At 51.2% G+C, this 16,397-nt stretch overlaps 2 protein-coding genes across 2 annotated transcripts; both read left to right on the top strand.

Annotated features, from left to right (window-relative positions):
• The first annotated feature begins 5,016 nt into the window (after positions 1 to 5,016).
• On the top strand, positions 5,017 to 11,485 carry LOC136298489 (BPI fold-containing family B member 3-like). Its single transcript, XM_066199229.1, has 15 exons — positions 5,017 to 5,113; positions 5,403 to 6,141; positions 6,477 to 6,578; positions 6,688 to 6,810; positions 7,173 to 7,236; positions 7,679 to 7,739; positions 8,106 to 8,185; positions 8,799 to 9,008; positions 9,136 to 9,189; positions 9,270 to 9,440; positions 9,834 to 9,901; positions 10,194 to 10,236; positions 10,649 to 10,712; positions 10,837 to 10,913; positions 11,143 to 11,485. Exons 1-15 carry the CDS (start codon positions 5,017 to 5,019, stop codon positions 11,215 to 11,217), a joined length of 2,028 nt encoding a protein of 675 aa, XP_066055326.1. The 3' UTR covers positions 11,218 to 11,485.
• A 1,499-nt stretch (positions 11,486 to 12,984) lies between these two features.
• On the top strand, positions 12,985 to 16,152 carry LOC136298490 (BPI fold-containing family B member 4-like). Its single transcript, XM_066199230.1, is given in 9 exon segments — positions 12,985 to 13,012; positions 13,801 to 13,924; positions 14,502 to 14,562; positions 15,074 to 15,116; positions 15,304 to 15,412; positions 15,687 to 15,703; positions 15,755 to 15,989; positions 15,991 to 16,070; positions 16,073 to 16,152. Coding segments are annotated over 9 exon segments (777 nt in total).
• The last annotated feature ends 245 nt before the right edge of the window (positions 16,153 to 16,397 follow it).

Consider the following 16,397-nt stretch of genomic DNA (forward strand, 5'->3'; position numbering starts at 1 on the left):
CAGTCCTGCAGAGGTAGGAATCTGCTTGCGTGGACAGAACCACTGCAAAGGATGCAGACAGCTTCTCTGAAGCCTGTTGGAACATGGTTCCTGTCCTCAGAGTCAAATTATCACAGTTCTTTGCCTTTCTGAAATCTCCAAAAATCAACACATTTCCCTTAACCACACCTAAAACCCAGCTGAAATGGCAGAAAAATTCCCCACCTTGCAGCATCCATTTATCTACTTAACTCATGTGGGAAGTATGCCAAAAGCGGAGACTAAATTAAAACACAGAATCCAAGAATCCCCACCCTGTTGATTTTCCCTCTGAGTATTCCCCAAATACTTTGGTAGGCAGGGAAATGCTGGAGATGCTGGCAGTGCCCACCCCGGCCGAGGTGTCTCTGAGAGTGTCTCCTACTCACAGGGATCCTGTATGACCTGCCAGGCAGCACCTACAATATCAGTGGGGGCAAGGTAGGGACGCTGCCATGGTGGCTTTGCCATACCCTGGGCCACCTGTGGACTTTGTGCTGTTAGTCCATCACGCACAAACACAGAATCTGCTGTTAAATCCCACCCAGGTGCTTTTTGCTGTTAAATCCACAGAATATGCTGGTGCTGGACATGCCTGTTGCTGAGACTTGAGGGATGGGGAGTCTGTGGCTGAGTCCCCAATCCCCACTGTGACCAGGACTCAGTGGGAATGGATGGGAAAGGGAGCAGCAGGGTGCTGGGCTTCCTGTGGTGGCTCTTCCTTTCTTTGGCTTTCCAAGAGCTTGACTCCACAAACTGAAATAGAAAGACCTCATGACACCATAGTGAGACTGTCAGATTCAGCTGGGCATGGCTGGGCAGGCCCTGTGTGTCCTGAAAGAGCTGATCCCTAAATAAATCACATTTGCATTGTCAGGACACATCATCCACACCTCCCAAAAGACAGGGGTGCAAGAAAGTGACCCCCTGCTCCCAGAGTGCACGTGCTGTGAGGGTTGGGGAGTGTGCCCAGGGATTAGGACCCCAGAAGGAGTTAGGTTCAGGCTGGTGTTGGTATTTATCAGCTGCTTCACTGATATTGATTCTGAGTTTGTAACTCACTGACTCCTGGATAATTTCTTGTCATTAGCAAGTCAATAAACAGCTTTGATCCTGACTTCATCGAGCTGACATGATTTGAACATCTTTTCCTGGTGACAGGAAGCTGGCGCTGAATCGAGGATATCTTTGGAAAGACTGTAGTGTTTTTAGGAAATTACTCCCAGGAAAGCCTGCTGGGGAGGCAGGCTCCCAGAACCCCATCTGTTCTCCACAGGGATTTGTTCTGCATCATGTGTAAGGAATCATTCTCCTTGGGAGTTCTTAACAGTGAGGAAGGAGCTGTAAAACCAGCTCCACATGAAAACTGGGATTTGTGATGCCTCTTCAGGTCACTGCAAGCATGGGCCAGATTTCCCTTATTGTTCTTGCATTAGCTAACAAATGAATTAAACAGTTTGAGTCTCAATCCTTTGAGAAGAGCAAAAAAATGAATCCAGATATCTGTCCACAGCTTTCCTAGAGAATTTGAGGCTGGAAATCTCAGGGAACACCCAGTTAATTTTTCACGGAGCAGCTCTGCTGTCCAGCCACACTCACATGTCACTGGTACTGGTGACCTGGGGTGGAACTGCAGCCTTGCCCAATGCTCTTCCCTGGAGCCCTACACAGACCCAGAAGCCCTGATCCCTCAGCAGCAGGGATGTACCAGTCTCTCAGTGGTCCCAGAGGGATGGCAGGGCAAACCTTGGTTTCCTCAGGCAGACAGGCCATGTCTGAATGGTGTCATCAGTGGGAGAGCAGAGCAGATCCACCTCGTTTTCCAACCATAGCTAGGACGTTTACCCCAGCCTGCTCTGACTGGAGCCTGCTAACATCAAGATCTCAGACTCTTCTTGGGAGTACGTGCCCCTTACTGTTTGCCTGACAGCTTCATTTCAGATGATCCAAGCACAGAGAACTGAGGCAAACATGTCTGTTCACACCAGTCCTATTCTTCTCCCTTTGACCAAATCTGTTCTGGTTTGCTCCATGTTTCTGTCCTCACTCAGCAATTTGGCTTTGTGTCCTTGGGGCTTTGAAAGTCACTTTAGCGAGACCTGGACATCACCATGTCATTCTCTTTATGGGAATCTGCCTCAGTTTTTCCAAAATATCCAGTGGTCAGAGACCTCTGCATTCAGCAGCCACTGGGGAGAGGCCAAGTTACTGTCATGCCTGAAAGGTCACTGCACAGGAGCTATTTCCAGAGCTGCCACCCTGCCCTTCCCTGTGCACTGACCAGTATCGGGGCTGTCTTCATGGTCATTCAGGTTTTGGACAGTGGCTCCTGGAGTATGAAGTCATCAGGATGGATGATAACTTAATACCATCTCGTTAACACCCTCATCCATCTTATCAAAGGTCATGATCTCACCATGACAGCCGGGCTTTGTGCTCCAGAGGTCCTGGCTGATCAGGTTGCAGGGAGAGTGACAACTCCTTCAGTGCTTTGACATCTTTACCACCCCTTCCTTGGCCTTTAACTAAGGTATTTTTTCAAAGCTGGAAATAATGTGTGTCCAAAGCTGGCTAATCTGCTGGAAATATTTATTTCCACGTTTACAGAAAGTATTAACACTGAGCAAGCAATTTTTCTGGATTATTTTTCCGCAGAGCTGTGGAGCAGCCACTGCCATCCACTCCTGTTGTCAATGACATCAGGGAGCGAAGAGTTCACCCCAGCCCCCTCAGCTGGTGCATTCTCCCTTCAGCAGAGACAGCTTTTGCTGTGCTTGTCAGGATGTGCTCCATGCACGGGGACCACGTTTGGTCTGGGGCCCATGGGGGAGGGTTTCTTATCCGTGTCCCAAAGATCTGCTGCAGTGTCTCTGTGTCTCCCCGCAGCAATCAGGGCAGGGGCCTGGAGAGAGCTGCAGGGAGGAAGCAGAAGACCCTGGGCAGCTGCAGCACATCTGTTGCATGGGGTGGTATGACAGGAAGGTGTCACCCTGCAGTGGGATCAACAGTCCTTCCAGAACTTCAAAAAGACCTCAAACCAACAAGCTCTGGCCTGGAAGCTTCCAGGTCAATGGCATCAGCCTCTCAACAGTGTCTTCCTGTTAAAGCACATCCTACCTCCAGTTCTCTGGAGCACTCTGAGCAGAGCTGATGGACTTGGAAGCAGTTCCATACCAGTTAGATAAGGGCAGCATTTCTCAGTTAGGTGGTTTCTCTCCAAAGAGCCTGTCAGCTCAGGGTATCTGTTAGGCTGTGACATCTGATCAGGCTGTAAGCAAGTTGAATGGGAAAGCTGGGCATGTCCTGGTGGCCTGGACAGGGAATATCTGGCTCTATTGCTATCTCCACAGTCTGTCTTTACACTGGAAAAGGTGCTGCCTGGTCCTTCATTTATCATAACATGTGGCACATCCCCACACAAGGGCTTACTGCTCAGTACTGCAGCCCTGAGAACTGCAGAAGCATGAGCAGCCAGGGGTGGCCAATGTTTTGACATATTTTTTTTAGTCAGAACATAAATTTTATTTAGGAAAAAAAGAAAGAAAGAAAGAAAGAAAGAAAGAAAGAAAGAAAGGTATTTTATCAGGGCATGACATCTCAGCCACGTCCACATCTTGACAAGCTGAAAGGATGATGTACCAAACCAGGCACCCAGAGCTGGCTGAGTCTGCACCTACAGGTCGTTGCTCAATGATTTACCTAACTCCTAATATCTCCAAGGAAATATTTGCAGTGGAAGTCACCAGAAACAAGACCTTGTTTGTTTTGCTCCCCACCAATTATTTTGGATGTCCCAAATGACATCGCCTGCTTTTTTCCTGCTGTGAAGCTCTATATATGAAGATGCTGGATCCTGGTGATCTTCACAAGACAGGGACCTTGGCTGGAGAGAGGGCTTGGCCAGGTAAGAGCAAACTTATTCCTCAAAAAGCGTGCTCCTTGCTTCTGCCTCTGCAAACCCTCAGTGTTCCTTTGGGAGTGTTGGCCTTTTAACAAAAATTGTTATTCTTGCCTGCTGCCTGCCTGAATTATGCTCTGAGAAGTAAATGATGCCTTTCAGTGCAGGTTTCTCCAGAAGAGATGTGCGTGCTCATTGGATTTGCAGTCCTTGCAGAAGAAAGGGTATTTCAGGGTTTTCATAAACAATTATCACTTAAATTATCTTTGGTATAACTCAATTATCTGCCATAGATTTCTAGCTAAGGTGAATTAGACCTCTCGCACTTGTTTTGATCCCTTTTTGATGAGTTATTTACATTTAAATAGATTTGGAGCATTGAAGTCCATTTTGGTTCTTTAGAAAAGAAAAAGAAGCTACTTCAAGTTTAGGTCCCACAGAAATATTTCAATGACACTGAAATGTTAAAGTTTACTTTCTCTTTCTTACAATTCTATCAGGTGTTTCCATGCAGAGGGAAGCCTCAGAATCTGATGTTTGTGAAGAAATCATGACATTCAGCCTGGAGGTTCCTCCTTGCTCAATATGTTGGTGCATTTGTACTCTGAAGATGTTGTTGCTTTTCTTCTAGAGACAATCTTGTTGTCAGAAATGTCTTGTTTTCCCATTCTGTGGCATGCAGGATTTGTTTCTTGGAGAAATCCCCATCCAGAATGGATGCATCCCAGATCACACAGCTCAGTCACTGCTCACCAGCACTGGCGGGGGGGTCACAGCAGGAACATCCCAACAACCCTTTGCTTTCCCCTTGGCTGCTCTGGCCATCGATCTTTGGAGTAACTGTTGCTGACATTCTGGTTCCTCCTGCAGGAAAGTGCCACCAGGGGGGTTATTGTCCATCATCACCAGTGTTGATGAGGAGGCAGGAGAGATGCCAGCAGCCTCCTCCCCGATTTTGTCTTCCCTGACAGTCATTCCTTCTTCCTCCTACCCCCCTCCTTTCTCCTCCCTCCCTTCTCTTTCCTCCCTCCATGGGCTGGTGCTCACTCTTCCAGCACTGCACTCATGGCAATCACTTCCCACAGTTATCAGGACCGAAGATGTCGGTGTTGTGGACTGTTGTCCTCCTCAACAGCCTGCTGATCCCTTCACAAGGACTTGGAATCCCGCTCTTGGCTTCCAGAGCAGATATGAATGGTAAGTGCATGTTAAACATAGGATTTATCCTTCTTTTGAGGCTAGTTCTTCTCTTTTTATCTCTTGACTATGCTCAGAAAATCAGAAGCTGGTCCAGATCTGCCCAGCAGTGCTGGTAATTTGCATTTATAAAGCACTTTGGAAATGGCACTTCAGTTACTTTACAGTGGCTGGTGCTGCAACCTCTTTTGTATGAAAAGGGCCAGGGAAGGGGAAAGAAGAGCCAGGCTGGCACACCTCGGGTGCTGAGTCCACGTAGCTCACAGTGACCTCTCATCCTGTTCTTCAGGTTTTAGAGATTCACCAGCCAAAGGTGTTCCCCAGAGAACTCAAAGTGGTCCCCTTGGTGGCAATCTGCTCAGTGGTCTCCTGGGCAAAGGCGGTGCTGTTGGCAATCTCCTTGGCAAAGAAGGTCCTGTTGCCGGTCTCCTTGGCAAAAATGGAATTGCTGGAAGCCTTCTTGACAAAGATGGAGGTCTTGGTGGTGTCCTTGGTGGCCTCCTTGGAGAAGATGGTGCTGTTGGAGGTCTCCTTGGCGCAGATGGTCCCCTGGGTGGAAATGGTCTCCTTGGTGGTGTCCTTGGAGAAGATGGTCTCCTGGGTGGAAATGGTCTCCTTGGTGGTGTCCTTGGAGAAGATGGTCTCCTGGGTGGAAATGGTCTCCTTGGTGGTGTCCTTGGTGCAGATGGTCTCCTCGGTGGAAATGGTCTCCTTGGTGGTGTCCTTGGTGCAGATGGTCTCCTGGGTGGAAATGGTCTCCTTGGTGGTGTCCTTGGAGAAGATGGTCTCCTTGGTGGAAATGGTCCCCTTGGTGGTGTCCTTGGCGCAGATGGTCTCCTTGGAGCAGATGGTGTCCTAGGGGGTGTCCTTGGCAAAGGTGGTGTCATTGATGGTCTCCTTGGAAAAAACGGCCTTGTTGACACTCTCCTTGACACCGTCCTTGAGCTTCTCATTGGCAAAAACGGGCTCCTTGGCAGAAACGGTCTTGTTGGCAGCCTTCTTGGTAAAAATGGTGAAGAACTCGTGGGGTAAGTGAGAGTGGGAAATGATGTCCCTGAGCAGCCTGGTGTGTCTGAGCCATGCTGGGGAAAGGAGGTCTTGTTCTGGAGCCTGCACACACAGGGCCCCCTCCCTCCCCTCCTGGGGTGTGTTCATAAATGGGGGTTCATCCTGTGGGAGTTTCTGCCTGTTCCAGGCACCCCAGGGTGCCTTGTATGTGCCACAAGCTGCTCCTGGCTGATGGGGGTCCCTGATGACCCAGGGGGAAGAGGACCCCAAGAGCGCAGCTGCAGTGCTGGGGGCTGAGGGGACAGGGCTGTACAAATGTGCTGTTCACTATGTTTTCCTTGTTTCGACCATCCAGACTGAGAATTCTGAACAACACCCTCCCCAAAATCAGTCTGCGCTCCCTGCCGGGCTTTGGGCACCAGGTGGACTTCAGCACACAGCTGCTGGTAGAGAGCAGGTATGGCATGCCCAGCAGGAGCACAGCTTGGGGCAGGGGGTCACCATCTCTTTGGAAAGAAGATGGTCAGCAAGTGTCCTGAGCTGCCTGCTGTGCTTCCCCTGGGCAGCGTGCCGGGCCAGCCACTCTGCGAGCAGGTGGACGTAGATGCAACCGTGCTGGTCCAGGACACGTGGACAGCTCACCAGAACGCTCTGAACTGCAAGACTGTTGACATAAACATCTATGTGAGGTATGAATCAGGGGTGAGGTAACATCCATGTGAGCAGGTGGCCCATGGCTTTTGTGGCAGTGGGACACCTTGGTGCTGTTAGTCATTGATGGGAGCAGGTATTTGCCTGGTGCCTCAAAGGTGATCCAGCTGTCAATCTCAGAGGGGAACTGTTGATCTCTTTCTAAAATTTGGGCTAAGAAAAGAACATTTCTGGGTGTGGGGAACCTAGCACTGGGCAGGAATCAGAGGGCTTGGGAATGGTAGTATTTCGGCACTGAGTATGGACAATGCAAGCAAGGCCTCATGTTTCTCTTGCGTGAAGTCCTTAGTTTCCAGCATTAATCTTTGTCACTTGCTATTTGCTATTTTGCTGTTACCAGACCCAGAGTGCCACTTCTGGATGAGCCTTTGAATCGCCTCCTTAGAGGTGTCCTGAAGGATCTGGTAAGTCGGCAGAGCCACCTTCATGCAACCCCCCCAGCACAGTGCTGGGTGGGCAGGCAGCAGGGGCAGGTCAGGCAGAAGGCCAGGCTGCCCCAGGGATGTGGATATTTGCACAGCTGTGAGCTCAGTGGGGCGGTCAGCCTGTCCTGCTGTAAGGCACCAGCACCATCACCTGTGCCAGGCTCTGCTGGCAAATAGATTTCTGAGCCAGGTGCTGGTTTAGCAGCCACTAACCCAGGTGAGACCCATGTTGGCTCAGAGGGGCTGCTCACCCACGTGATGCTGAGTCCTGTGTGATGGGACGTGCCCCCCAGCACTGGCTGCAGCAGCTCTGCCCACATGTGCAGCCCAGCAGAGCCCACTGTCACTGGCTGCGTTGGTGCCATGTCACCCACTGGTGCAGCGGGTCCCAGGACCCTCTCACTCTCCTTTGCTTCCCCAGGGCTGCAACATCATAAACGCCAAGCTCAAGGTGTTGAGCTCCCTGCTCGGCTCCAGGAACCGTAAGTGTTGACACCTCCTGTTCCCCTCCTCCCTGTGACATCCTGCCCTCAACATTGCTTTGCTTTCTGCATTAGGTAAATACAAATATTTTAGCAATTTTCTAAAACCACAGCTCCCAGCTCAAATCCAACATTCAGTTTCCCTGTCCTAGCAGCAGCACCCAGCTCTTCCAGCAGAAACCCATTGCAGGAATGGTTGCTTTTAGAAACAACTTTTTTGCTGCAAAATATTGTTTTCTAGTGGCTTTTCTAGCTGGGAATGCTGTGAGTAGGAGCTGCTGCTGGTTCCAGTAACTCTTGAGACCATGGGATTTGGGAGCATCTCCTGCCATTGCAGCTGAAGAGTTTTCTTCCCTGTGTTCACAGAGGTGCTCCCACTCGGGGCTCTGGGGGACCTGCCCCCCTTCTCCATCCTCAGCGGTGACGCCATCCAGATGGATCTGAATGTAAGTGCCACTCTGTTCCCTGGTCCCAAAACCTCTGACTTTGGGGGATTCATTGGAACACGGTGGCTGTTTGTCAAAGGCTACTCAGATTTCAGATGCCTTCAGGCACGTGCTCACAGGAAGGTTCTGATGAATCTGCTCCAGCCACATCCCTGCAATTGCCACTGCTGGGTCTCTACTTTATTTTTTGCCTGTTAATCTTTGATGGTGGCATGAGCAAGAGTGGCTTGATGCTACTTAATTGAGCATAATTTTAGCAGTTTCATAGTTTTTAATCAGAAAAGTTTAATTTCATACAGAAGCAGCAGTCACTGCTCACGGCCATGTTCTGTTTATAAGTGGTTTGTCAAAGTTTGGTAATTGACAGGGACCAGAATCATGCATAAAATATCAGCAATGTGTCTTTCCAATCAGGATATGTGGCAGTATTTCAGTGGGGAGGATATAGCAGATGCAGCCCTTGCCTGTGCCAGAGCAGCCTGGAGCAGCCCTGTCATCATTTAAGAGCTGACAAACCTCGTGTGAGCCTCTCCACGAGGTCCACAGGCAGGCAGGGTGCCCAGTACAATCCTCCGAGCCCCACCAATGTCCCTCCCTGCTCTGTCCCCTGCAGCTCCTCTCTGAGAATGCCAGGCCTGGCATGATGACCCCCACACAGGGACTGCCACTCACTGCCAGCCTGCAGTTGGCCACCGGCCGCCCACCACGGCTCAGCCTCTCCCAGGACACCCTCAGCACTCTGCTGGAGCAGGTTCAGGGGCAGGGAGCCCTCAGCCTCAACATCACCAGCCTGATGGGTAGCAGATCCCCTCTGCAAGGCCAGGTCAGTGTCCTGCTTGCTCTTGGGTGACCCACCTTTGCCTGCTTGTGTTTGTGGGGTCCAGTTGAGCCCAGCGTGGGCTTTGCACAACCCTTCCCAGGCAGCGATGTCACTGGTGCTGTTCCCACAGGTTCCCCAGAGCAGCTCGCTGACCACGTCTGCCCTTTTCCCGTTCATCCCCCAGGTCAGTCACCTTCTCCATGTGCGTTCATTCCAACCCCACCACTCACCCCACTTTTGCCCTCACCTCCTCTGCCCCTGCAGCTCACCCGGGTCCTCCCTGGCTCTCTGCCACTGGAGCTGCGTGTCCGAGTAAGCAACGAGCCAGTAGTGACTGTGAGGGATGGAAGAGCCACTGTCACCCTCAAAGCCACTATTGACTTCATCAGTCCTGCCCTGCAGACCCCCCAGGGGCTCCTGTTCTCCCTCAATATGGTGAGTAAGCTCCCAGGGGAGGAGATGCCATCCCAGGATGATGGCTGTGGCTGGATGACTGCTGGCATCCCCTTGGCTTGCCGTACCCTACAAATGCCCTGCAGCATTTGTACTTTTGTATTTACTGCATCATCAAAACGGTGATGCCCAGTCCTTTAAACAAGCTCATAACCAAGCATAAAGCGTAAGTAAAATGTTTCAGGAATAACACAAAATAAAGACAGGAAGGTGAACCCTGGGGAGAGAGATACATGATGCCATCTGTCACAAAAATGTGGCTTCTCGGCACAGACAAGTGTTTTTTTCTCAGAATGGGTAATTTACAAATACACTTTTCAGTCTTGGGAGCTGTGCAGGGGAATAACCTCATTTCTTTCATTGTTCCATTTCCAGGACATCGTTCTGAGCATCAGCCCATCAGTCTCTGATGGCAAACTGCAAACCTCCCTGGCTCTTGACAGGTAGAGCCCAGCTCTGCGGGTGGGAGGGCTTTGCCTGGGGACAAATGGGGCGGGTGGGGGACAGTGATGTAGACATGGTAAAGATGTCAAGGGTACTGGAGCCTTCCTGCCTCCTGCCAACCCCAACCTCAGACCAACTGCATGGCTGACTTGATGAGAGAGTTGTAAAACAGTTGTTCTAATTTTAAAATCCTGCATTTTTATGAGGGCGGGAAAACTTCCAGACCAAGAAAGGGCCTGGAGGAGGCTGCAACAACAGATCCCAATTCTTTATTGTTTTTATCTTTTGTAGCATCAGCCTGACACGTTTCCCCCCGAGTCTTGACGCTCCCACTGTAAGTGCATGCACTGGATCGAGGTCCTGCAGTGAATGATGCAATGGCCAGAGGCTCTTTGTAGGGAAGGAAAACCAAGAGCAAATTCCACTTCAGTTTTCACCCTTCTACTTCTCTTGGCAGAGGGCAATTGCCCTCTGCCCTGCAGATCCCCCATGCCCTACAGGAGTGACACTTGGACAGCTCTCCTCACTTGTTGGCAGCTTAATGGGAGTACTGGGAATGGGGGAGGAATAATTAAAAAGAAATTACCCAAAGAGCATATCCACCCTCAGTCCTGGGTGTGTTTCATTGAAGGAGGCTTCCTAGTTCTTGTATTTCACAGCAAACTCAGTAGAACTCAACTGATAACCCTGACATGGCCAAATAACCATTGCCGTCTTCTGTTACTGACACATCCTCTTCCCTGCAGGCCTCCTCGCTTGCAGAATGGCTCAAGGAGGTCCTCACAGCTGTATATGTACCTTCTCTTAAAGGTATGGGGGGGTCAGGGTCCCCTCTTATCTCAGATTCAGCTGGATTTGGGGCTCTCCCCCTCTCCTTGCTGCCTTCATTCCGTGTTTCATCCCTGTGATAAAATTCTTACACCTGTTTTTACAGATGCCTTCAGTGTGTCGGTCCCACTGCCCAACGTCCTCAACACCAACCTCAGGAACGCTGAAGTCGACATCACTGATGTAAGGATTGAATTTTCCCAGTGTGCTGTGTCCTGGGGAGTGGGAATGTGCCCACCCAGGGCTGGGACACGCAGATCCCACAACACCCTGGCCAACCTCATTTCCCATGGGCTGCTCCCAGTTTCCCTCTGCTGGTGCGGACCCACAGGAAAACCTCACCTGGGATACAGAAAAAGCTGGTGAAAGTCTGAATGAGAAAACTGAGTAGTTTTTGTTCTGCTTCTTCCAGGTGGACGAGTTTTCCGGCCAGACCACTCTAGGAAGATCCTGCTCGGGAGGAGCCTCGATGCTGCTCCCTTTCTGAGGCAGCACATACATCCCAAGCCCTGCTCTGCTCCACTCTCTCCCTCTTCCTTTCTCTCAAGTGCTGCTCTGTGCTGTGGCTGTGGCTGTGGCCTGAGCAGGACAGGCAGCAGCCCTTGGCCAGCATCAGGGTGGGAAACCTGCTCGGCTGGTGGATGTTTGGGGGCTCCTGTGGCCACTTTTAACATCCAGAGCCAGGAAGCAAAGCTCTGAAGCACAAAGGTTGCTCTTGTATTGCTCTTTCAATAAAATCTCTCACTGTCACAGTATTTTCCTCTCTGGGTATTTATTTATATGTGTTTCTGGCACCCCATATCTGTTTGCCTGCTCCAAGCCCCTGTGCCACATGGCTCACAGTTAGGTGGGGAGGTTGTGCCTTCAGAGGACAAACTGGTACCTTAAGAGAGTATTTCTGAAACCCAGCCTGTGGCACCTGGTGTGAAACAGCCTCTCAGAGGGGCACTGGGTTGGGTGCACATGGGTGCCCTGCTGCAGCCTGCCTGACTGGTGGGGGGCAGAGGGGAGCTTGCAATGCAGCGCTGGCACAGCTCTTGCTGGTATCTCCCTCTCCTTTGGAGCCCTTTGGAGCAGCTCCTGCTGGCAGCAGGTCCCACGTGGAGCCTGCTGGTGCTGGTTGTGCAAGGCTCTGCCCAGAGCCAGGCACAAGATAATGTGAGCACGCACTCCATAGGGATTTATTTAGGTGTGTATTGTCCCCTTGTGTTGTGTAAGACGCACCAGGTTGTGAAAAGAAGCACATTTGATCTCACAGAGGTATTAAGTGTGGAGGGCACCAGAACAAAAGCACCCTTATGGCCAGGAGTGGCCGTGGAGGTGTCCCAGCACAGGGGTTTTTCGGTGGAAACACTGTCTGCTGGGAATGAGCTGGCAGCTGCAGGATGGGTGGGACAAGCCTCAGGAAGCACTTCTCGAGGTTCCTCGAGCGCTTAAGGAGACAAAAATCTGCTGGCACTATTCCAAAGCCTCCCCGTGCACTTGCTGGAAACTTAAAAAATTCCTCCTGATACGGAAACCTGTGTGTGCCAGGCTGTGTGCAAGTGTCAGCAAGGATTTCTGTGGAAGAAGGTGATTTCCCAGCACGGCTCTTTCAGGTCAGTGCAGCCTCACGTGCTGCAGCCATGGACTCTCAGACCCCTTTTCCTTCCCTTTTGCCCTGGGCTCTTGGGTATCAGTGCTGTCCAGTAACCTCATGCTCAATGGTTTTCCCTGGTTTACGAGTCCTTATTTATAGTGGAATATATGAAACTCACAAATGGTGCTTTACACCCTCAATCCACTAGCCAGCTTTGAAAATTTAAGCACCTTTCCCCTTTCCTGCAGCCCCATCACTAAAGAAGAATCTGCTGTTAAAGCAGAGGTTGCCCACAGATCAGCATAAGGTCTCACCTGAGAGTTGAGCAAAGCTAGGCTTGAAATTCAGGATAAGGTCAAGTAAAGAAAAAAATTCAAAAGGTGGTACAAGGTACTGTGAGCTTGGGGGAACAGAGCCTCTGTTTTACCCCCAAACCCTATGATAATACTCTGGTGAGCCCAGAAAAAACATGGGAATAAATCCAACAATAGTAGGAAAGTGGGTGAGTAATTCTAGTTTATATTTAGTGACTAGTATGAAAAATCAAAAGGGGTTGTTACAGCAAAATGAAAACCCTTTCCTGAAAATCCATTCATTTAACATGGAAGTGTAAGGCAGTTTTGTCTAGTGATATCCTTTTGAGGTTCTAGTTATTTTTATCATTATAAGGTTAAAATGGGCCATTTTAATAAGAAAGGCCAGTGTGAGTCACTGATATAATTTCAGGCTTAATTTGCACAACTCACCTCAGGGTGAGGTGGGCTCAGGTTGGGCTGTAAAGGGGTAAAGTAAAGGAATTTTGAGCGATGGTGGGTCACCAGTGCCACTCTAGAAGACAGGAACCATTGGGGATCCTTTAGGATTGACACCCTCATACCAGCACCCGTGATCAGCCAGGAAAGGGAGAGGAATTGCATATGGAAGGGGAAGAGCACGATGCTTGTGAGCAAACCTCCCCCTCCAAACTGAATCTAGAGTAGTTTTGTTTATGTGATTAAAATTAATTTAAATTTAAACCGGCCAGGCTCTTGAAAGGATAAAGCTTTGTGTGGGATGCGGTGGCTGCCTGGAAGTCCCGCAGGTCTGCAGGGCAGGAGCGGCTCCTGAGCCGGCCGGGGAAGGGCATAGGAGGCGGCAGTGCCGGGAGATGTGCCCGTAGAGGGTGCACGAACTGCGCTGGCCGCGCCTGCCGAGCCGCGGCTCCTGGGCACACCCCGCCCGCCCGGCTCCGCGGGGAAGCCCTGCAGAGGGAGAAGAAAAAACAAGGCGAAAGGACCAAGCCTATGGTAAAACTGGAAAGTAACTTAAACAGGAAAACAAATGAGAAAATTCGGCGTCTTTCGCCATTTCTGGTCTGACTGGCCTCTGGCTTCCCCACCCCCTGAGCGAGGCTGTGTGCGGGCGGCGGAGCCCAGCTGGGCTCAGAGATGTCACTCGCAGTGTCCCTCTAGCTGTCCCTGGAGGCTGACGGTCCTCGGGGTGTCCCCGCAGCTCCTGCCTGGCATGGGCACTTACCTCAACCCCTCCACTCGAGTGTCCTCAATGACAAGAGTTGGGTCGGGCTGGGGCTGGTGCTGTGGCTGTTCGGTGGCATTAAAATCAGACTTCTGAGAGGGTGAGTGATGGACGTGTCCTCCCCTGCTGGCATGAGCCACCTCGTCATCAAGTTCTGCCAACCCCAACCCACACCCTGTTAATGGCAAAGGTACGGGGCATTTCCCTGTTACACCTCTCCCTCCCACCATCCCTGCAGGTGACAGCCACTCACCAGCCATGTCACAGGGCCAGTGGTGCTCGCCCCTCACACAGCCACAGTGAGTGATGCGCTGTCCCAGAGATCTCAGGGCACAGTTCTGTCCCATGTGCCACGTTCAGAGGACATTTTAATGGAGTGGGGGTCTTCTGAGACGTGAGCACACAGTGTAGGAAGCACTCAGCCTGAGATTTTCTCTGCTCATTTAAGGAGACTATACACTAGCAGATAAAAGGCAGCAATAAATTTCCCATCGGCTATTTTGGGATGCAAATTACAGTTATCTCATGCAAAATCCAAGCAGAAACGATTCACTCTGCTGCTGCAATTGCCTTGCTCCGGGAGGTCTGTGCTCCACGCTATTCACAGGGAATTGTTTAACAAGACCCATTTACTTTGCAGCAGGTTGTTTTCATGGTGCTCCTTTATTTTTCCACAGCCTGCTCCCAATTGTGGATAATTTATTGGCAAGTGTCCTGAACAGGCTTCTTCCTAATCTGGTAAGTCGGAAAAATAAAACATTCCGGGAAGGTGCAATGAGTCTGAAAAGATATGGTGCAGCTCCCTGTGGCATCACTGGTGCCTGGAGCAGGAGCAGAGCCACTGTCCCAGGGCTGCTGCATCCACCCAATAACTTTGCATTAGTGGGAGACACATTCCATATCTCCATCAGCTTGGAAGAAGCTTCTCCTTCCTTCCCGATGCGAGGTCTGTCCAAATTTTGAGAGTTTCTAATGATGTCCTGGACTGTGCTATGGACTCATGGAATCTCTTCTCCTCCTGAAAGCCCCAGGGTCTTTCTAGTCACCCCCCCATGGGCTCCTGGGTCTCCCCATTTCTCTGAGGAAGGTGCCCAGGACCAGACCCAGAGCAGGTGGAGTCACCAGCAGGGCTACCATTCCAGGTGCCCGGTGCTCCCATGCCCAGGGAAAGCCTGGCAGAGCCAAGCAGGGCTGTGTGGCCTCCTCTGGCTGAGTGTGAGTTCTCATCGACCTTGCCCAACTCTTGCAGCTCTGCCCAGGTCTCAGCGTTGCCCTGGGACTCGTCCTGCCTTGTGTCGCCCACTCCAGCTGGGTGAGGACTGGAACACCTTTTCCTCCTCTGCTCCACCCTGGCCCCAGATCTGCCAGGGGCAGGGGTCCCCAGGAGCTGCCTGCCCAGAGTCCACTTGAAAGCCAGGCTCTTCTGGATGAAAAGGAATTTCAGGTAGGGGAAGGAGATCTGCAGCCAAATCCAACAAGGTATTTCTGACTCCCTTCCTCTCCCCCCAGCACTGGTGCCCCTGGATTTGCTGGGCAGCCCCCAGAACACCATGTCCAGCCTTCCCCTGGTAACTGGCCAGTTCTTGAGGTGGACTTGAACATGAGTCATGCATCTTCTCCTTCTTTCTGTGCACAGGGCTTGGGATATTTCCCTTAGGTTCATCAAGGTCTACTTCAGCTGTGTACAGCTGGGCATGGGGCTGTGGAAGCTGGCAAAGGTCCTGGCTTCATGCCTTGCTCTCACCTCTGTCATGGGAGAGCACAGCAGGGTTCAGGTTTCACAAACTTTACAAACTTTTGGAGAAGGAAGTGTCACGGGCCCTGACTTGGCAAGGCCATGCGTGCAGCCATTTCGCAGCGAGGGAACATGAAGTTGACCGTAAAGGCAAATATTGCAAACATTTTGACTTGTGTTTCCTTCCCCTGTGAGTCCAGGCTGTCGTTGGGAAAGTGGCTGGAGGCCTGGTGGACCATCCACTGGGAAAGTCAGAGACTGCCCCCAAACCCCCACGGGCCCCCATGCCACCCCTGCCACCCACAGATGACACCACCTACTCTTGCTGGGCCTCTCGATGAACCTCTTCAGCTGGGATACAGCTGTGCTGGGTTGCAGGAATCCAGGATCAGATCAGCACTGTGCAATTTCTGCATTTTTGGGTGTTGGCAGATTCTCAAGGCATGCCCTGAGCCACACGAATTGCTGATGGAAATTGCAGTCCCCAAAGCACCTCTGGTGACCTTAAAGAAAGTACAGGTGTGATCCAGCCCACAGCTGCAGCAGAGGTGATGGTGATCCACCCAGGTGATGTCCCTCTGCCTTCTGAATAACGTATGTATGAAGGAACAACCCATGCAGAAATTCCTTCTGTAGTTTCCCCTCCCCACCAGGCAGTTTCCCCACAGATGAAATGGCATGGCTGGATTGCAGCCTGGCCAGAGGCTGGAGGAGCCACCCCAGCCCTGAGCTCTTTGTTTGACCCCAGGACACCTTGAGGAGAAAAGGGCTGCAAACAGAGAGGATGGAGTTTGGGACTGAGACCTGGGGAGAAGTTCAGCAGTGAACCCCCCCCATC

This window comes from Chamaea fasciata, unplaced genomic scaffold (assembly GCF_029207755.1).
Source record: "Chamaea fasciata isolate MVZ Bird 193981 ecotype frontalis unplaced genomic scaffold, bChaFas1.0.hap1 SCAF_17, whole genome shotgun sequence".
Classification (NCBI taxonomy): Eukaryota; Metazoa; Chordata; class Aves; order Passeriformes; family Sylviidae; genus Chamaea; species Chamaea fasciata.